The sequence below is a fragment of the Dipodomys spectabilis genome, unplaced genomic scaffold (assembly GCF_019054845.1).
Source record: "Dipodomys spectabilis isolate Male_0828 unplaced genomic scaffold, ASM1905484v1 ptg000175l, whole genome shotgun sequence".
Taxonomy (NCBI): Eukaryota; Metazoa; Chordata; class Mammalia; order Rodentia; family Heteromyidae; genus Dipodomys; species Dipodomys spectabilis.
Genome location: NW_024870852.1, coordinates 7613851 through 7641472, shown reverse-complemented (window position 1 = coordinate 7641472; position 27622 = coordinate 7613851). Strand labels below are relative to the sequence as shown.

Genomic DNA, 27622 nt, shown 5'->3' with positions numbered 1-27622 from the left:
AAGATTATGGTTCAAAGCCAGCCTGGGCAGGAAAGTCAATGAGACTCTTACTTCCAATAAACTACTCAAAGAAAGCGGGGAGTGGCACTGTGGCTCCAAGTGGTAGAGCACAAGCCTTGAGCCAAAGAGGCTCAGGGATAGCACCCAGGCCCAGAATTCAAGCCCCAGGACTTTGGGGTGGAGTGGAGGGTGGGCGGTGGGGAGATATAGAAAGGAGGCAAGAGACCATTACAAGGCAAGATGTAAGAGTGAATGGAATACCTTGTAGCTTTCTCTTTATTTTTTAAACTATTGAAGAAACCACACCATCTAATATTCCTTATTGATTGAGAACATTTACCTCATTTGGTAGGACAGCACCCAGCCTCAGCACCACAGCTGGATTTGGTAGACATGGTATTATTTAGTTATCTGTAATATCACTTGCTCTAGGTAATGAGATATGTGATCCTGTTGTCATATTTTTCTGTGAAATGAACTTTTTGTAGTTAATATTTCCTGATATCTCATGATAAAGCATTCCAATAAATCCTTGGAGAATAGAGCATTCCTAGAAGTACAATAGAGAAATTGAGGTAGATTATAATGATAAACATTTGCTATGATAGCCATGGCTATTCATATTCATGAGCTCTTCAGGCTAGCACTGGGATAACAGGAAAAGAGTGACCAGCATTGCCTGGATTCTTGGCAGTGAGTGCTATCTGGTAAATATTCACATGGAGCCTAAGTGTTTCTCTCTCTTTTGTTCCCATTACTCACTACTGACCTCCAGTAAGATAGATAGTATGAGGACTTGCTTGAAGTTCTGTTTACTGAGATTTCAGACCCATCATTTAGGTACTTAGCACTATATGGGTCTTCTTTCTGCATTGGCCAGACTGTCGCACAGAGCTATTTGTATACCATGCTAGACTTTTTACTTCTTTAGATGTTGACATCAACAGGAAATTGGAATTTTTTTTTTTTTATCAGTCGTGGGGCTTGAACTCTGGACTTGGGCACTGTTCTTGCACTCTTCAGCTCAACGCGAGCGCTCTACCACTTGAGCCACAGAGCCACTTCTGGTTTTCTAGTGGTTTATTGTAGATAAGAGTCTCACAGACTTTCCTGCCCGGGCTTGCTTTGAACCACGGGCTGGGATTATAGATGTGAGCCACCGGCCAGCTAGTTGGAAATAATTTATTGAGGGAGTGAGTGGGATATGGGGCTGATGTCTCTCCACACCACTTCTATCTTTGGTAAGATTCTGGTTTGTAGTTTATTAGATTTTTTTTGTAAGCCCCTTTCTGTCTTGGGGCTTGAACTCAGGGCCCGAGCACTGTCCCTGAGCTTTTTCAAAAGCTCAAGGCTAGCACTCTACCACTTTGAGCCATAACATCACTTCCAGTTTTCTGGTGGTTAATTGGAGGTAGGGGTCTCATGGACTTTCCTGTCCAGGCTGGCTTTGAATCGTGATCCTCAGATCTCAGCCTCCTGAGTAGCTGGGATTACAGGCATGAGCCACTGGCACGCAGTTAGATCAGTTTTGATACCTAGCTTATGATGGGGAATTGAAGTCACCTTAATGCCTAGTGTCCCAATCTGTACTGTAAAGCCCACTTCTAAGCTAGGATCCTGATCTTGCTAATGATCTTGAGCTTGTTACCTTATCTTGAGGTTTTTCATTACAATTCTTCTATTCAGCCTTATCATGGGCATTTTAGGGTCTCACCAAGTCTACCAAAGCTAATTCCTCTCTGGCCCAGACAGCTGGAGAATTTGCTATTTTCAGATTATTCAATAAATACAGCAGGATACCTGCATGTGATATATTGTCTCCAAACTCCAAATTTTGGCTCAGTAAGCATTGCTCCTTCTCTTTAATGAGGAAATAAAAGTAGAGCAAGGAGTAGCAACTAGTCTTCTAAGTTGGAGGAGATATACTGACATGCTGAAAGCTGTTGACCTTCAGACAACTCAGCTGAGGTGACAAGCCACAGCTTTTTTTTTTTTTTTTTTTTTGGGGGGGGTGTCCGGTCTTGGGGCCTGAACTCTGGGCCTGGGCGCTGTCCTTCAGCTCTTCAGCTCAAAGCGAGCGCTCTACCACTAGAGCCACAGCACCACTTCTGGCTTTTTCTGTTTATGTGGTGCTGAGGAATCATGGCCTCATGCATGCAAGGCAAGCACTCTACCACTGATCCACCTTCCCAGCCCCAAGCCACAGCTTTTTAATCTTTGTTTTTTTCATTCTCTGTCATATATCCAAGTTACGTAACTTTCTGCTTGTCAGGTTCTGTTGGCTTAATGTTATCAGCCTGATTGTCAGAATAATGTCAGAGGGTAAGGTCCTGTGAACCAATAAGACAAAGTCCTCATGAACTGGATCACAGCATAGATAGGTCAGGATTATTTATACTGAAGCAGCTCCTTTCATAAAAGGGAAACTTCAAGTAGTTTGCGCAACTTAAAAAAATTATATATATACACACACACACATATATATATATATTTGACCCATTAAAAGGGAGAGTCCATGTGTTAATCTGTCAGAAAAATTTCTGGAAAAACAACTGCAAGTCTGCAACTCTAACTTCAGGGTTTTTTGTTTTGTTTTGTTTTGTTTTTTGCCAGTCTTGAACTCAAGGCTTGGGTGCTGTTCCTGAGCTCTTTCATTCAAGGCTAGCTCTCTACCACTTTGAGCCACAGTGCCACAGTGCCACATCAATTTTCTAGCGGTTAATTGGAGATAAGAATTTCATGGACTTTCCTTCCTGGACTGGTTTTGAGCCATGATCCTCAGATCTCAGCCTCCTGAATATCTAGGATTACAAGCATGAGACACCAGCGCTCCACTCTAACTTCAGTTTTTCAATTTACCATAATCTATTTACTGTCTGTCTGTCTATCTATCTATCTATCTATTTATCATAAAGTAGTGTCTCATTTTGTAGCCAAAGCTGGCCTCACAATTCACCTGCCTCAGCCTTTTGAGTTCTGGGATTACAAATGCATACCACCATAGCTGTCTTTTGTTGACTTTCTTGAAGACTGTTTGGAGCTTGTATGGAAGGTGACAGGAAACATCAATAGTGGTACTAGTAGTTATTGAGCATCCACTCTATGTTTAGTTCTAAGATGTCCATGGATTATCTCTTCATTGTCCTACAACTTCCTTTTTGCCAGGGGTAGGAGTGGGGAGCAGTGTGGAGGAGTCTCATTGTTCAGGCTGATCTTGATCTCTTGTTCTAAAGTGTTGCTCCTGCCTTGGCCTCCAAGTAGATGAGACTATAAATTATGCGCCATCTTGCCTAGATGGCCTACACATTGCTAATTCTCTGTAGCACTAAGGACTTAGCTTTTTGGTAAAGAAGCATCACTACTTTAGGGCCTTTCATTTGCTCTTTCTGTAATGGTCTTTATCCAGTGAGTTACAGAATCCCTGTGAGTATTTTGCTACTTAAGAAGTAGCTCCTGGGAGCCGGGCGCTGGTGGCTCACGCCTGTAATCCTAGCTACTCAGGAGGCTGAGATCTGAGGATCGCGGTTCAAAGCCAGCCCGGGCAGGAGAGACCGTGAGACTCCTATCTCCAATAAACCACCAGAAAACCGGAAGTGGCGCTGTAGCTCAAGTGGTAGAGCGCTCGCCTTGAGCTGAAGAGCTGAGGGACAGCGCCCAGGCCCAGAGTTCAAGCCCCACGACCGACAAAAAAAAAAAAAAAAAGTAGCTCCTGGGGCTGGGAAGGTGGCTCAGTGGTAGAGCACTTGCTTTGCATGCCTGAGGCCCTGGGTTCGATTCCTCAGCACCACATAAGCAAAAAGAAAAAAGCCGGAAGTGGTGCTGTGGCTCAAGTGGTAGAGCGCTAGCCTTGAGCTGAAGAGCTGAGGGACAGCAACCAGGCCCAGAGTTCAGGCCCCACGACCAGACCAAAAAAAAAAAAAGAAGTAGCTCCTCGGGCTGGGAAGGTGGCTCAGTGGTAGAGTGCTTGCCTTGCATGCATGAGGCCCAGGGTTCAATTCCTCAGCACCACATAAGCAGGAAGAAAACAAAGCCAGAAGTGGTGCTGTGGCTCAAGTGTTAGAGCGCTAGCCTTGAGCTGAAGAGCTGAGGGACAGCGCCTAGGCCCAGAGTTCAGACCCCACAACTGAAAAAAAAAAAAAAAGACGTGGCTCCTAATATGAAGCCAGTTCATGCCAAGACTACTTCCTTCACCTAGCCTGCAAAGGCAGTGTTCTAAGAAGCATATCATAGTCGTCTTCTGAGTTCTCAGTAATTAGTAGCTCAAAGTCAGAACCCAGTAATCCCTAAAAGATACTTTACCCAGTGCACAGTTATCATAATAAATAATAAATGATTAGTTTCTTAAAGGAAGATAAGGGAGAGACTCAAGGTATATGAATGTTGATATGTTCTGGTATGATTGGTCCTCAAAGTTGTCTGGCCTCCTCTGTATTAAAGAGACCCAAGCATAGAAGTTAGATGAGCAGGGCCCTTCCTCTAATCAGGGAAGTCTTATAGGACCCCTAAACTAAGCTGAACCATATGCTTCTCATTTTCATATTATTCTAAAATATTAAAGTGCTTTCCTTACTAGGGTAACTCTCCAGCAAGGACCATGTTGTAGATCCCATCAAGGGCGTAGTGAATAAGTCAGTAGAAAAGTTGAGCCTGGGGGCTGGGAAGGTGGCTCAGTGGTAGAGTGCTTGCCTTGCATGCATGAGGCCCTGGGTTCGATTCTTCAGCACCACATAAGCAAAAAGGAAAAAAAAACGGAAGTGGGACTGTGGCTCAAGTGGTAGAGTGCTAGCCTTGAGCTGAAGAGCTGAGGAACAGCACCCAGGCCTAGAGTTCAGGCCCCACGACCGGACCCCTCCCCCCCCCCAAAAAAAAAGTTGAGCCTGGCTGGTGGCTCATGCCTATAGTCCTAGCTACTCAGGAGGCTGAAATCTGAGGATTATAGTTCAAAGCCAACCTGGGCAGGAAAGTCTGTGAGACTCTTATTGCCAGTAAACTACTCAGAAAAAGCCAGAAGTTGGGGCTGGGAAGGTGGCTCAGTGGTAGAGCGCTTGCCTTGCATGCATGAGGCCCTGGGTTTGATTCCTCAGCACCACATAAGCAAAAAGAAAAAAAGCCGGAAGTGGTACTGTGGCTCAAGTGGTAGAGTGCTAGCCTTGAGCTGAAGAGCTGAGGGACAGCGCCCAGGCCCAGAGTTCAGGCCCCACGACCAGACCAAAGAAAAAAGAAAAAGCCAGAAGTGGCTATGTGGTTCAAGTGGTAAAGTGCTAGCCTTGAGCACAAAGAGGCTCAGGGACATTGCCCTGGCCCAGCCAAAAAAAAAAAAAGGGGGGGGGGGGGAGAGGGCGGGGAGGAGAAAGGAAAACTTGAGCCTGTGAGGACTATGTAACACTACAATCTCCTCTACTTTGTGCTAAGTGTTTTCCGGCTCAAAAAGAAAAAGAAAAATGAGAAAATTCAGTCAAGAGAGTGGGGGAGAGGAAGAAAAAGGAGGGCAGGGAAGGAAGAAGGAACGAAGCCAGCCATCTAGTGGGAAGGCATGGAGAGCTGATAGAATTGAAAGTTGAGTTCGAGTACAAAGCCTTGGAAGTCTCCTAGGAAAGTCCATGTTTCTTCCCAATTTTCAAATTCCTCGAAAAGAAAATCCAGCTCGTTGTTAGTCACTTATGCTTGCTTGAGTCACTTAGCCCAGAGATACAGGGAAAACACATCAATCTATATGTCTACTGTCACAGATTAGTACTTGTATAATCCTCAATATTTGTATAATCGTTCTAAGCAAAATACAAGATTCAGGTACCAAAATGGAAAAGACCCTCATATTAAAATGTTAAATGTCTCTGTGACAATGCCATAAAAAAGAAACTCTTGGCCAAAGGTAGACAAAGTCATTTCTGTAATACTATAAAGAGCCTCTGTAAACCTGAGAGAAAAGGGGAACTATTCTGGTGACAAATTGGCACCTCATGTAAGAAAATACAAATAGTTTATAAATATGAAAATATTAGCTGCCAAGGAAGTACATAAAACTGTTCAGGGTTTTTTTGTTTGTTTTGTTTTGTTTGCAGCAGTGGGGTTGGAATTGTGCTTGCTCCCCAAATGTTCTACTACCTAAGTCACATCCCCCGTCCTCAGATTTGAAAACTTAAGATTGATATCAAGTATGGGCAAAAGTAAGGGATTCATGTGCTCTTAATCACAAATGGAGTTTAAATTAGTATAGCATTAGAAGAATGATTTGGCTCTGCCAATTAAAATATAAAATGTTACTGTGTCTAGCTTCTGAGATTCTACTAGAATAATTTTCCAGTGAACAAACATATTTGTACAAATGGTATTCATTACAGTTTTGTTTATAGTAGCAAACAAAATTAAAAATAAATATAAGCCAAATAGTTGAATGGCTAATGATATCTTATAGCCATCATGAAATTCTGAACTGTCATTAAAATAAATGTGTTGCCTTAGAAAGATACATTATGTAAGAAAACACATAACAAATGAATATAGAAGCATAATCACAGGGGCTTGAACTCGGCCTGGGTACTTCTTTTGCTCAAGGCTAGTGCTCTACCACTTGAGCCACAGCTCCACTTCCAGTTTTTTGGTAATTATTAGAGATAAGAATCTCACAAGCGGCTGGGAAGGTAGCTCAGTGGTAGAGTGCCTGCCTTGCATGCATGAGGCCCTGGGTTCGATGCCTTAGTACCATATAAGCAGAAAAAGCTGGAAGTGGTGCTATGGCTCAAATGGTAGAGTGCTAGCTGAAGAGCTGAGGGACAGCACCCAGGCCCATAGTTCATGCCCTACAACTGACAAAAACAAACAAAAACCAAAAAAAATCCCAGAAAACAAATTCTCATGGCCTTTTTGGGCTGGGAAGGTGGCTCAGTGGTAGAGCACTTGCCTTGCATGCCTAAGGCCCTGGGTTCGATTCCTCAGCACCACATAAGCAAAAAGAAAAAAGCCGGAAGTAGCGCTGTGGCTCAAGTGGTAGAGCACTAGCCTTGAGCTGAAGAGCTGAGGGACATCGCCCAGGCCCAGAGTTCAGGCCCCACAACCGCCCCCACCCCCCAAAAAAAAGAATCTCACAAGCCCAGTGCAGGTGGCTCACACCTGTAATCCTAGCTACTCAGGAGGCTGAGATCTGAGGATCGCAGTTCAGAGTCAGCCCAGGCAGGAAAGTCCATGAGATTCATATCTCCAATAAACCAAAAACTGGAGGTGACACTGTGGCTCAAGTGGTAGAGCACTAGCCTTGAGCTTAAGAGCTGAGGGGTAGCACCCAGGCCCAGAGTTCAAGCTGCATGACCAACTTCCTTCCCCAGCTGGCTTCGAAACACAATTCTCAGATCTCAACATCCAAAGTAGCTAGGATTACAGATGTGTGCCACTGGCTCCATGCTTCACAGTTAAGTTTTTAGGAATATGTGAGTAACTTTGTGTGATAATGCAGCTATTTTTTTTTTTTCTTTTTGCTGCTCATGACTAGTGCTCTACCATTTGAGCCACAGTTCTACTTCTAGATCCTGTTGTTAACTGGAGATGAATTCTGTCCTGTCTCAGCCTCCTGAATAACTAGGATTACAGATACGGGCCACCAGCTGTTGTTTTTTGTTTTGTTGGTTCTGGGGCCTGAACGCTGGGCCTGGGCACTGTCCCTCAGCAGTTCAGCTCAAGGCTAGCGCTCTACCACTTCAGCCACAGTGCCACTTCCAGCTTTTTCAGCTTATGTGGTGTTGAGGAATCGAACCCAGGGCCTCATGCATGCAAGGCAAGCACTCTACCACTGAGCCACCTTCCCAGCCCCTAATGCAGCTATTTTTAAGTTTGGAAGAAACTGAGCTGTTAACAGTAGCTACCTACAAGGGTGATAAAAGGAGAGACATGACAGAGAACTTTCAATTTCTATTAAGTTACTGATTTCTTTAACAACAAGCATATTCCTTTCATAATTTTTTTTTTTTTTTTTTTTTTTTGGGTCCGGTTGTGGGGCCTGAAGTCTGGGCCTGGGCGCTGTCCCTCAGCTCTTCAGCTCAAGGCTAGCGCTCTACCACTTGAGCCACAGCGCCACTTCCGGCTTTTTTCTTTTTGCTTATATGGTGCTGAGGAATCGAACCCAGGGCCTCGAGCATGCAAGGCAAGCGCTCTACCACTGAGCCACCTTCCCAGCCCCCTTTTCATAATATTTTAAAAAGAAGGTTTAGAGATTTTGTTACTCGAGATCCTCCTGCCTCATGAATACTGAGATTACATGCATGTACCATTACACGAGACTTGTTTTTATTTATTTTTTGTTTGTTTTTTAATGAGAAATAAAGTTAATGGTCCACAGTCTGCTTTAGTGGATGTATAGCATCTAGAAGGAAGAAGCTGCTGTTGTTTTTCTTTTTTATCAGTTGTGGGGCTTGAACTCAGGGTCTGGACACTCTTATCACTTGAGCCACAGCACCACCTCTAGTTTTTGAGTGATTAATTGGATATCAGAGTCTCAAAGGGACTTTTCTGCCCAGGCTGGCTTTGAACCACAGCTTCCTGAGTAGCTAGGATTACAGGCATGAGCCACTGGCACCCAGCTACTGTTCTTTTTTCAAAACTACCGGGAGGCTGTAGACAGGTATCTGTGAAAAGGCCTATCACAAAATGGGTTATTGTTCTGGAAAGAAACTGGACAGTAGGTGAACAGCTGAAAAAATAATCAACATAGGACATGACAGCTGTTTTCACTCATTTGACAAGCTGAAAAGAGACTATATAGTATTTCTCTAATCCTCATCATGGTTGGAAGTTCAGGTTATGGCTTTCATCCTGGAGCTGTAAACTAGAACTATTTTATTCACTAGCATTTATCTTAGGAAGAAGTGTTTAATAGAAACACTTTGAAAAGCCCTTATGTATTCAAGACTTAAAAAGGTAAGAAAAAAATGTGATCAAATTTGGATGGATCCTTAGAGCAAAAAGAGGTAGAGCCCGTGAGGTAGCCAGACCTGTGTCTGCTGAGCCTGGCCTTCTTCAAAACCCTATATCTTTAGTAATACAATTGAATTCTTGGACTGTCAGGTGAAGACAGGTGTGTCATCTTGTAATGGGACTATAAGAGGACATCTAAGTTGAAACTGGAGCAGAAGAGCCTCTACCTTGGTGAGCTATACCACCAAATAAAGGCAGTCAGCCAAAGGAACTGTGGCAAGGGCTCTAGAATGCAATGTTCTATGGGCCTGGGAATGTGGCTTAGTGGTAGAATGCTTGCTTACTAGGGTAACTCTCCAGCAAGGACCATGTTGTAGATCCCATCAAGGGCATAGTGAATAAGTCAGTAGGAAAGTTGAGCCTGGGGGCTGGGAAGGTGGCTCAGTGGTAGAGTGCTTGCCTTGCATGCACGAGGCTCTGGGTTCGATTCCTCAGCACCACATAAGCAAAAAGGAAAAAAAACAGAAGTAGGGCTGTGGCTCAAGTGGTAGAGTGCTAGCCTTGAGCTGAAGAGCTGAGGAACAGCACCCAGGCCCAGAGTTCAGGCCCCACAACCGGACCCCTCCCCCCAAAAAAAGTTGAGCCTGGCTAGTGGCTCATGCCTATAATCCTAGCTACTCAGGAGGCTGAAATCTGAGGATTATAGTTCAAAGCCAGCCTGGGCAGGAAAGTCTGTGAGACTCTTATTGCCAGTAAACTATTCAGAAAAAGCCAGAAGTGGCTATGTGGCATGAAGCCCTGAGTTTGATTCCTCAGTACCATATAAACAGAAAAGGCTGCAAGTGGTGCTGTGGTAGAGTGCTAGCCTTGAGCAAAAGAAGCTCAGTGACAGTGCGCAGGCCCTGAATTCAAGCCCCACCCAGGACTGTCAAAAAAAACAACAACAACAAAAAAAAAAATTCTAGAGAAGGTGAGGGTTCCGGTTTTTCCAAGGGCAGAAAAGACAGTAGTTGACATCTGGGTTTACAAGAGAAATATAAAAGAAATTATGAATATGGATGTTGTGTTCTTTTAAATAAATCTATTCTAAGAACTCTCTTAGAGAGTAATAAATTTCCTATCACTGCAGATTGTTTTATGTACTGGTGACTTCTAGATGACAATTAGGCTTCAAATGTAAAAGTGAATATTACTCAGCATGTTTGGGAGATCGTAGGCAGCACAGTGAAGCAAGAAGAACTGCAAATATAAAAACAGAATGCATATTTTTCACCAGGAGACTATTAATTTCAGAAAAATCAGACTCATTGGGTTAATTATTAGAATTAGTAAGTCATTTTAGCAAGGTTGCTAGATACAAAAGCAATATAAAAATGGACGCATTTCTGTATATATGCCACAGACAGACAATATAGTAGAATTTTTTAGACTATGCCATTCAGAGCAGGATCCAAATGTAAAGTGCCTAAGAATAAATTTCCCACAATATTTACAAAATCTTTAGAGAAAATGATAAAAATATTGGAAGACAGTAAAGAAAATAGTTTAGTGAAGGAATAGTAGAATCAATGAATTTAAGGCTCAATATTGTAAAGATGTCAATTCTCCCCAAACTGATACATAGATTCAATGCAATTCCAATAAAAATCCCAACAGGTTATTTGTGGAACTTGACAAGCTGATTCTAAAATTTATATGGAGGAGAAAAGATCCAAGAATAGCCAAGACATTCCCGAAGAAGAAGAACAAGGTGAGGAGAACTGCCTTACCAGATATAACAAGTTATTATAAAATTTAGCAATTAAGACAGTTTTATATTGACACTGGGATAGACAGATTAGCCCATGAATAAAAAAATAGCCCACAAGTAAATCCAGAAATCTATTTGTGACAGAAATGCTGTTGGGGAAAGGATGGCTTTTACAAGAAATAGTTCTGGATAACCAGTCATCCCTCTGGGAGCAAATGAAATGGCATGTTTTTCCCATACCAGACAAAAACATCTATCCAGTTGACATAGGATGAAATTTAAAGGACAAGACTATAAATTATAAAGACAATAGTGTAGGGACATATACTTGTAACCTAACAATAGAAAAGAAATTCTTAAATTTTAAAATATTGATAAGCCTTAAAATGGATTAACTACATGAGAACACATTGATTCTGCTCATACATAAATACTGAAAAGGAAAATGAAAGGACAAGCCACAAACTTAGGAAGATAGTTTTCTAACACAAATAACAGATAAAGAAAACCAGACTGTATAAAAAAACTAATTGGCCAGGCATGAATGGCTCATGCCTATGATCCTAGCTACTCAGGAGGCTGAGATCTGAGGATCATGGTTCAAAGCCAGCCTGGGAAAACAAATCCAAGAGACTCTTTAATTAGCAAGCAAAAAACTGGAAATAAAGGTATGGCTCAAGTGATAGAGCACCAGCCTTAGCAGAAAAAGCCAAACCAAGAGTGTGAGGCCTGAGTTCAAACCTCAAGAAAAAACAGATTAATAAGAAAACAATCCACTAGATGGGCTGGGAAGTTGGCTTAGTGGTAGAGTGCTTGCCTTGCATGCATGAGGCCCTGGGTTTGATTCCTCAGTACCACATAAACAGAAAAAGCTAGAAGTGGTGCTGTTGTTCAAGTGGTAGAGTGCTAGCCTTGAACTGAAGAGCTGAGGGACAGTGCCCAGGCCCAGAGTTCAGGCCCCACAACTGGCAAAAGAGAGAGAGAGAGGGAGGAAGGAAGGAAGGAAGGAAGGAAGGAAGGAAGGAAGGAAGGAAGGAAGGAAGGAAGGAAGGAAGGAAGGAAGGAAGGAAGGGAAGGAAGAAAGAAAAAATAATCCACTAGAACATTGAGGAAAACACTGTAGACTTAGTAAATTGTAAAAGATGGTGAACTTCATTAAATATCAGCATAAGTAGAAGTTTAATTAAAATCTGACAGCAGATTAGGATACAGAACAAGTGGAACATTTTACATTGGTAGTAGTAGTATAAATTAGTACAACTACACTGAAAACAATTTGCCCTTATCTGGTAAGCTTAAACATGCTTATACCTGGAATTTGTATACATATGCATGAAACACACATGCAAATTCATACTTGCAGCGGCATAGTTAACTAAGCAATGAGTATCAGGAGTAGAATGAGAAAAACAATACTTACTTGATCTCAAATTGGAACACTAAACAGTAAAGAGATGTGTCAGTTACACACAACAACCTGGATAATCCTTAAGAAAATAATGTTAAAACAGGAGGCTATAATGCTGGATAAGAAATGTGCTCATTATCTTACCCACGTAATTGTGACCCCTCTGTACAGTATTTTCACAATAAAAATATATTAAAAGAAATGAATGTTACTCCTTCATTATGATTCCATTTTTATCACAAAAATAGACTGAATAATAACAAAATATATGGGATTAAAATAAAGGGAATGAAAAAGTTCTAAGTTTACTGTGAGAGGGTAAGAAAGAGATCAGCAGGGTAGATGAGTCCAAAGAGAACTTCTAAGTTAAATTGAATGATGGATATCCTTTTTTATAATAAATTTGAAGAACTTTAAAAAAAATTGTGTGATACTAGTGGTTTATGCCAATAATCGTAGCTACTCAGGAGGCTGATCTGAGAATCATGATTCAGTTGAGCCAAGTCTGTGAGACTCTTATTTCCAATTAATCATCAAAAAGCCTGAAGTGAAGCTATTTGGCTAAAATAATAATGTGCTGGCATGGGCTGGGAAGGTGGCTCAGTGGTAGAGTGCTTGCCTTGCATGCCTGAGGCCCTGGGTTGGATTCCTCAGCACCACATAAGCAAAAAGAAAAAAGCCGGAAGTGGCACTGTGGCTCAAGTGGTAGAGTGCTAGCCTTGAGCTGAAGAGCTGAGGAACAGCGCCCAGGCCCAGAGTTCAGGCCCCACAACTGGACCCAAAAAATAATAATAATAATAATGTGCTGGCTTTGAATGAAAGCTAAGTGACAGTACCCAGGCCCTAGTATTGGCATAAGAGGCTTAAGCTCAGAGCCTGGGTGCTGTCCTAAGCTTTTGTGTTCAAGGCTAGCACTACCACTTGAGCCATAACTCACCTTCTGGCTTTTCTTGGTAATTGGAGATAAGAGTCTCACAGATTTTCCTACTCTGTCTGGCTTTGAGCCATGATCCTCAGATCTCAGTTTCCTGAGTAGCAAGGATTACAGGCATGAGCTACCTGTGCCTGGCTGATATTTTTTGTTGTTGTTGTTTGATTGGTTGATTGTTTTTTAATGCTGAAATTATTAGCCTTTCTCAAGGCTTGAATGAGACATGAAATGGTTTTTTGGTGCCATCTCCTGGTTTTAGAGAATGTAACATCATCTAGTCTGTTCTAGCTCTTGGGCTAGATTTTCATCCCAGACTTAGACTTTTTAGTCTAAACCTTTGAATCTATTGCTATATTCTCCAACAAAAGTCTTTTCTTGTTTCCCAATAAACAATAACTGAGATTTCTTTCAAACTTTTCTTTTAGGAGCCTTAGCCCACTGGGATAGTGTTTATCTTCATTATGACTGTTGGGAAGGGAAGGATAGGATGTTTATATGACCATATGAGGTGGTAGTCATTGTTATTTCTGACCTTTCTATACTAAAGACTGCCTTCAAGAGTCTTCATGTCACTATCTCTTTTCTACATCACTTTAGATAGGGATGTACAGGAATTGTTAAATTGTAGAGAAGGGCTGGGCCCTGGTGGCTCACACATGTAATCCTAGCTACTCCGGAAGCTGAGATCCAATTATCATGGTTCAAAGCCAGCTAGGGCAGGAAAGTCTGTTAGCCACCAGAAAACCAGAAGTGGCACTCTGGCTCAAAGTGGTAGAATAACGAGCCTTGAATAAAAGCTCAGGGACAAAGTTCAAGCCCTATAACCAACCAAAAAGAAAAAAGAAATTGTAGAGAAGGGATGGTTTATCCTTCCCTGTGTCAGAATGGAAACCTGTGGAAAACTAGCCTGTGTGAAGGAAGAGAAGGCAAAGTGTGAGTGAATTGGAAAATTCCAGTCTTAAATATGGTTTCTGTTCCAAATAAGAGTTCAGCACCTGGGGGGGGGGGGGGGAGAGAGAGAGAGGAAGGGAGAGAAGGAGGGAGAGAGGGAGGAGAAGGAAGAAGAAGAGAGAGGGAGGAGACTCTTTCCTTCTCTCCCTTATATACTAATAAGCATAAAGTCAAAAGAAAACTGTCCTTAATAAAATACAGACCCTCCAAGGTTTTGAACTCTGGAAGGAAAATCTCTTGAGTAGGTAAAGGCAGATGGACAGTGAGACCCTAATTCCACTTCAAGTGTTTTAATTTAATTTCTCTTACCAATACCATTCTGGTTCTCAAGAAATATATTTGTTCTCTTCTTAAAGCACTGCTTCCAGCTGATAAAAGTAGTTCCCATTGGACTGGCATTTCCTTTATCTAAGAGCCATCTTCGTTCTCTCCCTAACCCATTTCTCTTTCCATTCATCTCTAAATCCAGTAGATTTATAATATACTTCAAATGCATCCATTGTCCTTTTACCATCACCTTTCTGTTTCCACTCCATAATTTAGCTCTTGCCATTCTTGTCTTCTTTTCCAAATAACCAGAGTTGTTCTTTATCATGTAAATCAAATAATATTTTTCAAACATTTGGTGGGATTTTTTTTCACCTACCAAAATCCCTACACAATGGAAATGAATAGTCTGATCTTTTCAAGCTCTTGTCTTCCCACTTCCTGCTATCCTACCAGCCTCTCCTTGTGTGTGTCACACCCACAGACCTTTCAGGTTCTCATACAATAGAGCCTTCTGCTTCTTGGTCATCACAGATTCTGTGACCTAGGCCTAGAATACTAACTTGCACGTTCATCTTCCTAATAGATCCCTCCCCTCGATGTAAATTTGGTTCTTTCTGATACTCCAAGAACATTTTTCTTTTCTTTCATTGCATTTGTCATGATACGTAGTTATATATTTGTTTTAGTTATTTTATGTCTGACTTTGACCCACATTTGCATGAGTGTAAGAACTATGTGCATGTTTGGTTCACCACTGTTAACCTTGTACCTAGTCTTTTATTTGAGATAATGAAAAGTAACACATGAATGCACTTAACTTTTTACCTACTGCCAAATACTGAGGTGGTTCTCATTCTAAATAATGATAAAGTAAATGAGTTGAACATTTTATTTCCTTATAGTCCATTATCAGGAGTGGATTTGCTAGTTCAAAAAGTATGACTTTTTAAAGCCCATAAGACATATTGCCAAATCAGTTACCTAAAAGCTTGTCCAGGCTAGAATTTTAATCTATTTCCCTTTTGTTTTCTAGTTTTGAATATGTGGAAGATCAGAACAGTTCAAATAAAATTTAGCTTCCCACTTTCATCAAACTCACTTATTGAATGCTTATTTTGTGCCCTTTTAATGCTTATTAAGAATATAACATTTACTTATTGAGTGGCAGGTATTGGTTCCATTGTTACAGATGAGAAAGTGTAGGTATAGAAAGTTTTTTAACAGATATATCGCTCAAGTTCACACAACTTGCCTCTCTCTTCTCAAAATATTTCATGCTTCTCCACTTACCTCCCTGTGCCAGCCCAGTTAGATTTACTCTAAAACTGCTACCCACTCAATATCCAGTGCCCCTTCTTCCCAGCTGCGGTACCTGTGTGGCAGTCCCCCTTCCATCCACCAATCCTGCTCCTTGACACATAATGTTCCAGGCTAGGGTGCTCTGCCTCTGTCAGACTCCTAATGAGAATATAAATTGACTATTCAGATCCCTCCTACGTGGTTTTACTCTGAGGGGCAGCACATCTCATCTTCACAATGATTACTATGAGTAAATGGCACCCCAGAAATACTTTTGTTGTTGTTGTTTTGTGTGTGTGTGTGTGTGTGTGTGTGTGTGTGTGTGTGTGTTGCCAGTACTAGGACTTGAACTCAGGAACTCATGCTCTTGGTTGGCTTTTTTGTTCAATGCTTGTGCTCTACCACTTGAGCTCCACTTCCAGCTTTTTGCTGATTATTTGGCCATATGAGTCTCTTAGACTTTTCTGCCAAGGCCAGTTTTGAACCATGATCCTTAGATCTCAGCTTCTTGAGTAGCCAGGATTACTGATAGGAGCCACCAGCACCCAACAGGATTGGGATATCCATTTTAACCTAGCATAGTTCCAAGCCCCTGACCATACAGTAATTATGTAAAGAGCACACATTCTGCTCCTGGAGATTCTTGACTTTAAACTCTGAGGATCTTGAGCTACTGGGGAAAGATACAAAGTGTTTACTTGAATCTGTACCCCACACTGGAAGGTAGGTTTGATGAAGCAGGCTGCATGTTTGTTGTTTATTCCCATTAATAACTCCTGTAATTTTTTTAACCTTTCAGGCTCTTCCTGCTTGTCCAATCCAAGCCACTTGTGAAGCTGCCTCCAAGGAGGAAAACAAGGAAAAAAATCGATATGTAAACATCTTGCCTTGTGAGTGTTTTATAGAATTTCCTGGACTATAACCTCAAATTATACCTGTTGACAGATTTTCTGAAGATGGAAAGAATCTTGCAGTTGGTCACAAGAAACCTGTAGCCAGGTTAGAGTACCCTGGAAATCCCATAGAGACAATTGAGGCAGTTGATCAGGATTTCTGTTGCAGGCCTAAAGTTTCTAGAGTCCAAGGAGGATAACTTCATAGGATACAAGAGGATATGAGTTGTAATGAGGGTAGTTTTTTTGGTTGTTGTTTTTATGTTGGTCGTGGGGCCTGAACTCTGGGCCTGGGCACTGTCCCTCAGCTCTTCAGCTCAAGGCTAGCACTTTACCACTTGATCCACAGCACCACTTATGGCTTTTTCTGCTTATATGTTGCTAGAGGAATCGAACCCAGGGCCTCATGCATGCGAGGCAAGCACTCTACCACTGAGCCACCTTCCCAGCCTGTAGTGCTCATTGGAAGAAATTCCAGTACAGAGTTTTCTTCAAACACTGAGTTAATTTTCCCAGAGTTAGTCACTGCTAATCAGTTGTTCTTATCTAACAGGTATTTGGCTAGGTATTAGGCACATCTCCAGATAGGATGTGCCTAATCCAATGGGGTATGAGAGAAAGATATTTAAACTATTTGGGGGGGAGGGGAGGGAGTCAGTCATTGAGCTTGAACCCAGGGCCTGGCTACTGCCTCTGAGCTCTTCTGCTCAAGGCTAGTATTCCACCACTTTGAGCCACAGCTCTACTTTGGGTTTTCTAGTAGTTAATTGAAGATGAGTCTCACAGGCTTTCCTGCCCTGGCTGGCACAACCCTCACATCTCAGCCTCCTGAGTAGCTAAGACTACAGGCATGGGCCACCAGCATCTGGCTTGAACTTTATTTTTATTGGCTGTTGAAAACTCTTTTTTTTTTTTTTGTCTGTGTGGGGCTTGAACTCTTCTGGGCCTGGACCCTGTCCCTCAGTTCTTCAGCTCAAGGCTAGCACTCTGCCACTTGAGCCACAGCACCACTTCCAGTTTTCTCAGTGGTTTGTTGGAGATAAGAGTCACATGGACTTTCCTGCCCTGGCTGGCTTTGTTTGTTTGTTTTTTGTCAGTCATGGGGCTTGAACTCTGGCCCTGAGCCCTGTCCCTACATTCTTCAGCTCAAGGCTAACGTTCTACCACTTGAGCCATGGTACCACTTCCGGTTTTCTGGTGGATTATTGAAGATAAGAGCTTCACAGCCTTTCCTGCCCAGGCTGGCTTTGAACTGTCATCCTCAGGTCTCAGCCTCCTTAGTAGCTAGGATTACAGGCATGAGCCACCAGCACCTGGCACTTTCTCTGTTTATGTAGTACTGAGGAATCAAACCCAGGGCTTCATGTATGCTAGGCAAGCACTTTACCACTAAGCCACATTCCCAACTTCCAGCTTTTTTGAGTAGATAAGTCTCACAGACTTTCCTGCCTGGACTGGCTTCAAACCACAATCCTCAGACCTCAGCCTCCTGAGTAGCTAGGATTACAGGCATAATTCACTAATGCCAGGTCCTGCTCAAATTTTTATTGGTGAGATATGGGACCACAAAAGTAGAGATTATTCTACTAGGCCCTTCCTATTTGCATACATAGATGAGTGTATATTTATTACATAGTTTTAAATACAGTTGGTATATTGTACACATTGTTCTGCCTTTTTTAACATTATTGTCCATTTGTCTATCAAGAAATATTTTTCTTTTTTTTTCTTTTGTGCCATTACTGGGGCTTGAACTCAGGGCTTGGGCACTGTCTCTTAGCTCTCTTTTTTTGTTGTTTGTTTGTTTTTTGGGTCGGGTCATGGGGCCTGAACTCTGGGCCTGGGCGCTGTCCCTCAGCTCTTCAGCTCAAGGCTAGCGCTCTACCACTTGAGCCACAGCCCCACTTCCAGCTTTTTTCTTTTTGCTTATGTGGTGCTGAGGAATCGAACCCAGGGCCTCATGCATGCAAGGCAAGTGCTCTACCACTGAGCCACCTTCCCAGCCCCTCTCTTACCTCTCTCGTAAAGTCTACCACTTGACTACTTGAGCCACATGACTACTTTTGAGTTTTTTTGGTAATAAATTGGAGATTAGAATCTCTCAGATTTTTCCTAACTAGTCAGGTTTCAAATCAATATCCTCAATCTCAGCCTCCCGAGTAGCTAGAATTATAGGCATTAGCCTGGCAACTGGTAATTTTTCCTTTTTATCAACTATTTAGTATTCTGTACTTTGGATATATTATTCCCTTGTGGTAGAAATGTTTTTCAAATTTTGAGTGTTAAAAACAATATTGGGATGCCAGGCATGGTGGCTCATGCAAGTAATCCTAGCTACTCAGGAGGCTGAGATCTGAGGATCACGGTTCAAAGCCAGCCGGGGCACAAAAGTCTGTGAGACTCTTATTTCCAATAAACCATCAGAAAACCGGAAGTGGTGCTATGGCTCAAGTGGTAGAGTACTCACCTTGAGCTGAAGAGCTGAAGGATAGAATCCAGAGTTCAAGCCCCACAACTGACAAAATATATATATATTGAGGCTAGGAATGTGGCTTAGTAGTAGAGCACTTGCCTAGCATGCATGAAGCCCTGGGTTTGATTCCTCAGTACCGCATACCACATAAACAGGAAAAAAAAAAAAAATTGGCACCGTGGCTCAAGTGGTAGAGTGCTAACCATGGGCAAAAGAAGTTCAGGATCAGTGCCCAGGCCCTGAGTTCATGCCTCATGACTGGTTGTGTGCGTGCATGCGTGTGTGCGTGTGTGTGTGTGTGTGTGTGTGTGTGTGTGTGTGAGAAAACAGATATAATGGTTGTAATCGCAACTACTTAGGAGGTTGCCAGGTACCAGTGGCTCACACCTGTAATTTGGCTACTCAGGAAGCTGAGATCTGAGGATCACAGTTCAAAGCCAGCCTGGACAGAAAGGTCTCTGTGAGACTCTTATCTCCAACTAACTGCTCAAAAAACCAGAGGTGGAGCTATGTGGCTCAGAGTGGTAGAGCACTAGCCTTGAGCAAAAGAGGTCAAGGACAGCACCCAGGCCGAGTTCAAGCCCCACAACCAACAAAAAATAACAAACCTACTACTCAGGAGGTGGAGTTCATAGTTTGAAGCCAGCCCTGGAAAATACTTAGCAAGACTCCATCTCTACCAATAAAGCTGGATTTGGTGGCACACATCTGTCAACATATAAGACATGGTAAATAGGAAGATCATGATGCTAGCCAACCTGGACAAAAACATGAGACTCTAATTCAAAAATAATTAAAGCAGAAGCTGGGAATGTGGTTCAGTGATAGAGTGCTTGCCCTAGCATGCATGAAGCCCCAGGTTCGATTCCTCAGTACCACATATACAGAAAAGGCTAGAAGTGGCACTGTGGCTCAAGTGGTAGAGTGCTAGCTATCAGCCCACAGAGGCTCAGTGACAGAGTCCAAGCCCTGAGTTCAAGTCCCAGGACTGGCAAAAAAAAAAAAAATTAAAGCAGAAAAGGTTAAAAGTATGGTTCAACTGGTAGAGTGCCTAACAAGCATGGAGCCCTGAGTTCAAGCAGAATAAGAAAAAGAAAAAAAGTTTTGGAGTGACTTCTTTATAAACATATGTCTCAGTCCACATAAGTCCAGATGACTTCACTGGCCTAGTTACATCAAGAACAGGAAGAAATCTAATTGTATTTAGTGAAGTATTTTTTTTTTCTTTTTCTTTTTTGCTTATGTGGTGCTGAGGAATCGAACCCATGGCCTCAGGCATGCAAGGCAAGCGCTCTACCACTGAGCCACCTTCCCAGCCCCTTTAGTGAAGTATTAATTGCTGACTTTTTTTCTAGATGACCACTCTAGAGTCCACCTGACACCTGTTGAAGGAGTTCCAGATTCCGATTACATCAATGCTTCATTCATCAATGTAAGGAACCCATGCTTTTCTGTTATCCTTGTGCATGACCTTGACTACCATCTCTTAACTTCCTTCCAAATGTATATTAGGAGGGATATTTGACATCTGAAGTTTCTTCTAAGAAACTTAATTTTTTTTTGGGGGGGGGGAGGGGAAGTTGGTCAGTCGTGGGGCCTGAACTCTGGGCCTGGGCACTGTCCCTGAGCTCTTCAGCTCAAGGCTAGCACTCTATTACTTGAGTCACAGCTCCACCTCTGGCTTTTTCTGGTTAATGTGCCGAGGGATTGAACCCAGGGCCTCATGCATGCAAGGCAAGCACTCTACCACTGAGCCATCTTCCCAGTCCCCCAAACTTAAAAATTTTTTAAGTGACCTGTTTTTTGACAGTCCTGGTGCTTGAACTCAGGGCCTAGGCTCTATCCTTGAGCTTCTTTCTGCTCAAGGCTAGCACTCTATCACTTGAGCCACAGCTCTACTTCCAGCCTTTTCTGTTTATGTGATATCAGCCCAACTAACCTCTTTTTAAAAAACAAAATCAATCATGTAATTTAAAATGAGTCATTTTTGTCATCATTCTCAAAAGCTACCCATATAGAAATCCAAATGGAATCTGAATCTAAATGTTTTTCTCTGAGTTAGTGAACCCTTCACTGAGCTTTTTCAAATAACTTAATAGTAAAATTATACAAAATAATAGTAAAATCAAGGGAGAACAGAACAATATCTGACTCCAAGTCCAGTTAGTCATGTCTAGTATAAACTAAGCCTGCTGGAAGGGAGGTGGTCCCAGCCACTGTGGAGGGATAACAAGCAGAGGGTATGCATGGGTTCTGTAGCTTAGGGAACAAAAAGGTAGGCCAGTTTGACTGGTGACAGAAGGAGGCAAAGCAGAGCCATTACACAATTGGCAAGGAAGCGTCTAGCCTAGTCTTAATATATCCTTAAGAGTTCATCAGTTTTAATTAAAAGCTTAAAACTTAAACAACTCTGCTCTGCTCTTGTTTTGAACTGGAATAGGAAATTACTTCAGACTTAGGTCCCTGCTTTTATTTGGCCACTACCTTAACTGTATTTGACATCATCAGCTTGGCGCAACCTAGTGTCCCATCTGAGCATCCTCTGTCATTGCCTGTGTTAACTGCTATATTGAGAGGGCCAAAGGGTGACCCATGATCCTTAAATCTGGTGACTTCACTGTCCTAAGACTTCTGAAGTAAACACTACATTTAAACAATTAGATTGAGAAGACATTCAGCTTGAACAATAAAGAATGGAAAAGAAAATTACTGTCTGTTAGTTTTTCAAAGGCTTGTAGGAACTCTAGGCTCCTTGGTTTCAAGTTGCCCACCATCTGTAATGGAGAAGTTCATTGTCAACATTGGCTGTCCCCAAAAATGGTCTGCACCTGGTAAAGAATTCTCAAGAAAGCAGTCCTTTGTCCTTCCCACTGTCCTTCCCAGCTTCATCCCTGGAAGTACCTCTGATGTTTCTGTCTTGAAGCTCTTCCCTATTAACATTAAAACCTACATTGTCAAATGCTTATAAAGCATCAAACACATGGTCTAGCCTAGGAGTTGGTATTTGGCTATTCTTACACTAGTATTCACCAGTTCACTTTAAGAAAACTACCTAGACCACTTGAGTTTTTGTAATCTTTGAGTTTTGTTTCCAAAGCTAGCTCTTTGGGAGAGTTCCTGGAATGGAAGCTTTTGTTTACTGCCTGGACTTTTTCACCAGGGAGACTTGTAAACTGGTTGAGAGTCAGACTGCAAATTTCATTCCTACTGACTTTTGGTTTTCACTTTTCTTTTTTATCCCTTTTCCCTTTCCCCAGGGCTACCAAGAAAAGAATAAATTTATTGCTGCACAAGGTAAAGTAATGCTAACATTTTAGGATTAATCATGCTCCTATAGTGGGTTCGGGTTTTTTTTTTTTCCTCAAATACTAAATGGATTAATGAGAATACAGTAAGTTTTCTATAATTATCATCTAAAAGAAATATAATCTGCCTTACAAGTTTACATTGAAGAGAATTTCATCTTCATGATTTAATATCCAAGGCTCTTTGAAAGTACTTGTTTTGTATATGTGTATTTAAAAGACTGCAGAAGCCTATACACACACACACACACACAATCACAATCAGATGAGACCTTCTGGCCTTATCAGTTAACCTTAGATTCTAGCCACACTACTTAGCGTTTCAGTTTGGAATCAGTCTACACAGAGTATCAGCAGCCTCACTGATCCAGATTGGTTATAGGTCTGGAGCCAGCGCCAGTGGCTCATACCTATAACCCTAGCTACTCAGGAGATTGAGATCTGAGGATCAAGGCTCAAAACCAACCCAGGCAGGAAAGTCCATGAGACTCTTATTTCTAGTTAACAACCAGAAAACCAGAAGTGGTTCTGAGACTCAAGTGGTAGAGCACTAGCCTTGAGTGAAAGAGTTCAGGGACAGCGCTCAGGCGCAGAATTCAAGCCCCACAACTGACCAAAAAAAAAAAAAAAAAATCATAGACCTGAACTCCACTATTATTCACAGATAGGTAGTGGAGGGTCCTTCAGAGGAGGGCTCTGTTCCATGACCCTATAAACACTCTGCATCTATTCCCACAACCTGATATTCTTTTCTTTTCTTTTATTTAACTGTATTTTCTTTTTGTCTTTTCTCTTTGGTACTGAGGATCAAACCCAGAACATTGTACTTACTAGGCAAGTGCTTTGCCACTGATCTACATCTCAGCCCCACATATAACCTGACATTCTGGTGAGATGTTTTCAGAGACCCTAGCAAAGATGTTTTGATGTTTTCAGCAGCTGAAGAAATTTCATAATGTTATTGTTCACTGATGCTAATTTATTATTAAATTATTTACCAAATATATATTAACCATCTACTATGGGCCAGGTACTGGACTTAATAATGGAGATATGAAAGGAATAAAACCCTTCTCATCTAATATAGAGGTGATCATGTCTGTCTTTCCTGGTCAATTCTGTTCCCCATCTATGCTTTCCTGGTTTCCTTCCTAGACTTTTTTTTCCAGTCCTGGGACTTGAACACAGGGCCTGGACACTGCCCCTGAGCTTCTTTTGCTTAAGGTTAGCACTCTACCACTAAGCCACATTCTCAGCCCTATTCCTAGGCTTTTTATACCAGCTAAACTTGAATAACACTCAGTATCCTCAGCATTCTTAAACCTTTGATAGGCTTATGTGCCTTCTTCTGTTTGACTGGCTGCTGCCTCTCTTGAACTCCTGAGCCACATTTTCAGACCATTTTGTGTACCTCTATCTGGATAATACAAGACTGTTTAGATTGAGTATCAGAAACTAAGGTAAAACTTACTTAGCTCCAAAACATTTTATCTTATATTATTTGGCTACTAGGAAGACTATAATGTAGCCACCTAATTAGCAAACCAGATTCAGTAGTATGCGTTCTTGTTCCCTTTTCTTCCAGCACCATGCAATAGTCTGCTGACTTGTGCCTTTGTGCCTCAGCTTTGCACTCTTCATTCCTACTGGCTTTTCTCAAAGCAAAACTTTAGTCAGGGCTTTCCTGAAAATCTTGTAAGTATTTACCCTTCTTGCTAGGAGCATCCTTGCTTAGCCCAGCCTCTACCCTGTTGGAGGCTGGTACCTCTACTCCTTTCAATTATGGAATCTTTCTGCTTTATCTTCTACCACTGCCTGCAGTCTATACTGACCTTGAGGAACTCCTTACAGGCCCTAGACATGTCCTTTTTCTTGGTGCTATTCCCCCACTGCCCCATGTTCTGCCTCTCCTCTCTCTTGCTCCCTTCTAAGCTCCCATCCACTTGAGACCCATGATACCTTCCAAATACCACCTTCTCCAGAACATGGTCCTCATGCCTGAAATGTGTATTTGGGCCCTATAAATATTTCTGATATATTCCTTTTTCTTTCTTTCTTTTTTTTTTGTCACTCGTGGGGCCTGAACTCTGGGCCTGTGCACTGTCCCTCAGCTCTTCAGCTGTAGACTAGCGTTCTACCACTTGAGCCTCAGCCCCACTTCCAGCTTTTTCTGCTTATGTAGTGCTGAGGAATCGAACCAAGGGCCTCATGCACGCAAGACAAGCACTCTACCACTGAGCCACCTTCCCAGTCCCTCCTTTTTCATTATTGTTTTTCTTTCATGTTTTTCTTCTCATATGGAGCATTTCACAAATATGCAAGTTCTCATTACTTGGGGACCACGCTAATCTTTGTATTGTTCCAGTTTAAGTTATGAGCACTGTCTTTCTAAGACTTTTATTTGGAGATGGGAATATAGTTCAGTAGAAGAGCACTTATAATATCCTGTACTGAAAAATACCTAGCACCAATTTTTTAAATGGTTTTACTTTTACCAAAGGGAATAATTAGAGGAATAAATGATGAAAAGCATCAAAAGAGCCAAAAGTTAGAATATCACATGAACATGTCAAGGAAACCAGGCCCATGGCTCACACCTGTAATCCTAGCCACTCAGGAGGCTGAGATCTGAGGATCACAGTTCAAAGCCAGCCAGGGCAGGAAAGTCAGAGAAACTCTTATCTCCAATAAACCACTCAGAAAACCGGAAGTGGTGCTGTGGCTCAAGTGGTGAGAAAACTAGCCTTAGCTGAAAAGCTCAGGGATAGCACCCAGGCCCAGAGTTCAAGCCTCATAATCTACAAAAAGAAAAAAGTGTCAGAGACCTCCCAGTAGAATTCAGTCTCAACTCTGAGTTCAGATAGTATTTGCTATTTCTATCATCACAAGTATATCAATATTACAGTGTAGCACAGAAAACAGTGATGTTTTATATAGTTTTTCCTCTTTTTCAGGAGTTAATGGTGCCTTGCTTTCCTAGTCACTTAATTTTCTTTTTAATAGACCACTAGACTGTCTCCTTAACTCGCTAGTAGATAATATCTTCTCTAAGCACTTTATATATATAAAGTTTAATTTTTTTCAAGTTTAATTTTTTTTCTTAGAATCTTTTAGGACTTTTTGTCTTCAGTTCCACAATTGATCTATTGCCCTCTATCCTGGCAAACTTAACTAAGACTTCCCTTTACCAACACTCTGGTCATTCCATTAGCATTTCTATTATTAGTGCCCATTTCTTTCTCTTTGTATGCTGCATTATTTTTGAAGCTTCCAGAAAAAGATTATATGGCAAATTTTTAATCTAGCCTGAAAAGATCGCTCAATCTTTCTGGAACTGATGATACCCATCTTGGTGTGAAGGAAAAAGCAAATGCCATAATATGCACTTAACTTGTCTGGACTCATAGTGTAGATATTCATTCTCAGTTATCTTATCCATGGAGACTACTGTGTTCTGTTCTTTTTTGGCAGCCTTCTTAACCCACAACCCTAGCGAAATGTTTGGCACATACGTGATGGATACAAAAGAAAAGTTTAGTTAGTAGGTGAATGGAAGGATAGGTAGGTTGGATATTCCACTGAGAACATGTGGACACAGGGTTCCAAAAGTCGAGAATAGGTATTCCCAATTTCCTAGCAGCTATCTTGCATTTAATGTGTGTTCTCATCTTTGCTATTGGCTTCTTTAGGACCAAAGGAAGAAACAGTGAATGATTTCTGGAGGATGATCTGGGAACAAAATACAGCCACCATTGTTATGGTGACCAACCTGAAGGAGAGAAAGGAGGTAAGTGGAGAAATTAGATACAAGTTGCAAGTCTTGTGGTATAGATGTAGCCAACGGGGTGTGCCCCGCTGTAGCTCTGAGTTTGAACATGGCTTTTTGTGGCTGTTGTGCCAATAGATCATACCGACAGAAAAAGGCTAATAAGTCTGTCAGACTTTTCTATGGCCTGGAAGTCTCAGAGTTCTCTAGATGCCATTCTCAGAGCAAGTTAACTTGCTCTGATTCTAAAACAACTGGGAAGACTTGAGCCACTAGCCAAGGAAAAGTTTTGCTCACCTGGTTTCTCTAGTTCCTTGAGGCCTTGAGTATATCCTTAGCAGGAAGAATTTTATGGGACTGAGACCCTACAAGAGTACAAGAGAATCTGAGGATTGACCCTGACCCTGCAGGCTTTGACTGCTCCTTTTTCTTTTGTGTCTGTTAAATCTATTCCTGGCCTGGCCAGCTCTGTCACTGAGCCACAGCCGTAACTAGTGCCAGTCTGATGAGTCCTGGATCAACCCCCAGTGAGGAATCCCGTTCATAACAGTCTTAAGGATGGCTATTTTCCCTCAACCTGACCCCTGGCTCTTAGAAGCTGTCTAAGGCCTAGATAACAGAAGGGCTTATGTTTATAGTCTGTAATAACCCATCATGGTAGTCTCCTCATAGTATGCTACTGGTCTCAGGCATTCAGACAGGCTTACCCAAGAGACTGCACTGAGATATTATAAGTAAAATGGGTGTCAGAATGTATGTCTGTTTTTTTCCAGTGTAAATGCGCCCAGTACTGGCCAGACCAAGGCTGTTGGACCTATGGGAATATTCGTGTGTCTGTAGAAGATGTCACTGTCCTGGTAGACTATACAGTACGAAAGTTCTGCATTCAGCAGGTACTGACTGCTTCCTCCCTCTCCTGGTTCTTGTTTAAGATCTGCTGACCAGTAAAGAATGGGAATAGCCAGGTCATCCCCAGTCTTGATCTAGGTGCTCAGGAATTGCTAAGTGTGCCATGTATTTGCAACTTCTCTGTTAAAGCTAAGGGAGCAACAGTGTCATGATTTGGAAGAAAAATACATGTGGAGTTTGATTACCCTTATATATGCAGGCCATATAAACAGGGAACATTGGAGTGTAGGGCAGATTCCTGAGTGCTGGGCTCCCCTCTCTTTTCCTGCTTTGAAGGCTCCTAAGAGCAAAGATATAGTGGACCTGGTCTGAAGCCTTTGCACAAAGGAGCTGTGGAAAGGAGACTTACCAAGAGTTGAAGTCCTGAATTTTAGCTCTGGCCTACCATTTATTAGTTCTGGGGCCTGAATGGGTCATTTAAGTTCTCTGACTTTGACCTTTATCTGGCTGAGTATAATAGTAATAGCTGTACCTAACTCATGCAATTACCAAAAAGAGCTTCTGTCCATTATCAAAACTTGTTCATTTTATTGTATCCTCCCTCTGCTGTCCATCCCTGGGTAACAGGGTAAATATGCATCTCCTCACTTCACAGGTAGGCGACATGACCAACAGAAAACCACAACGCCTCATCACTCAGTTCCACTTTACCAGCTGGCCAGATTTTGGGGTTCCTTTCACCCCAATTGGCATGCTCAAGTTCCTCAAGAAGGTGAAGGCCTGTAACCCTCAGTATGCAGGGGCCATCGTGGTTCACTGCAGG

At 42.0% G+C, this 27622-nt stretch overlaps 1 protein-coding gene across 3 annotated transcripts in view; it reads left to right on the top strand.

Annotated features, from left to right (window-relative positions):
- Window positions 1-27622, top strand: part of Ptpra (protein tyrosine phosphatase receptor type A) — a 123030-nt gene that overhangs the window by 82431 nt on the left and 12977 nt on the right. For all 3 annotated transcript variants that reach the window (XM_042694396.1, XM_042694397.1, XM_042694398.1), the window contains 6 exons: window positions 16313-16403; window positions 20235-20311; window positions 22137-22173; window positions 25874-25971; window positions 26724-26843; window positions 27455-27621. In XM_042694396.1, coding sequence (XP_042550330.1) covers window positions 16313-16403; window positions 20235-20311; window positions 22137-22173; window positions 25874-25971; window positions 26724-26843; window positions 27455-27621 — 590 coding nt within the window. The remainder of the gene's footprint in view (window positions 1-16312; window positions 16404-20234; window positions 20312-22136; window positions 22174-25873; window positions 25972-26723; window positions 26844-27454; window position 27622) is intronic.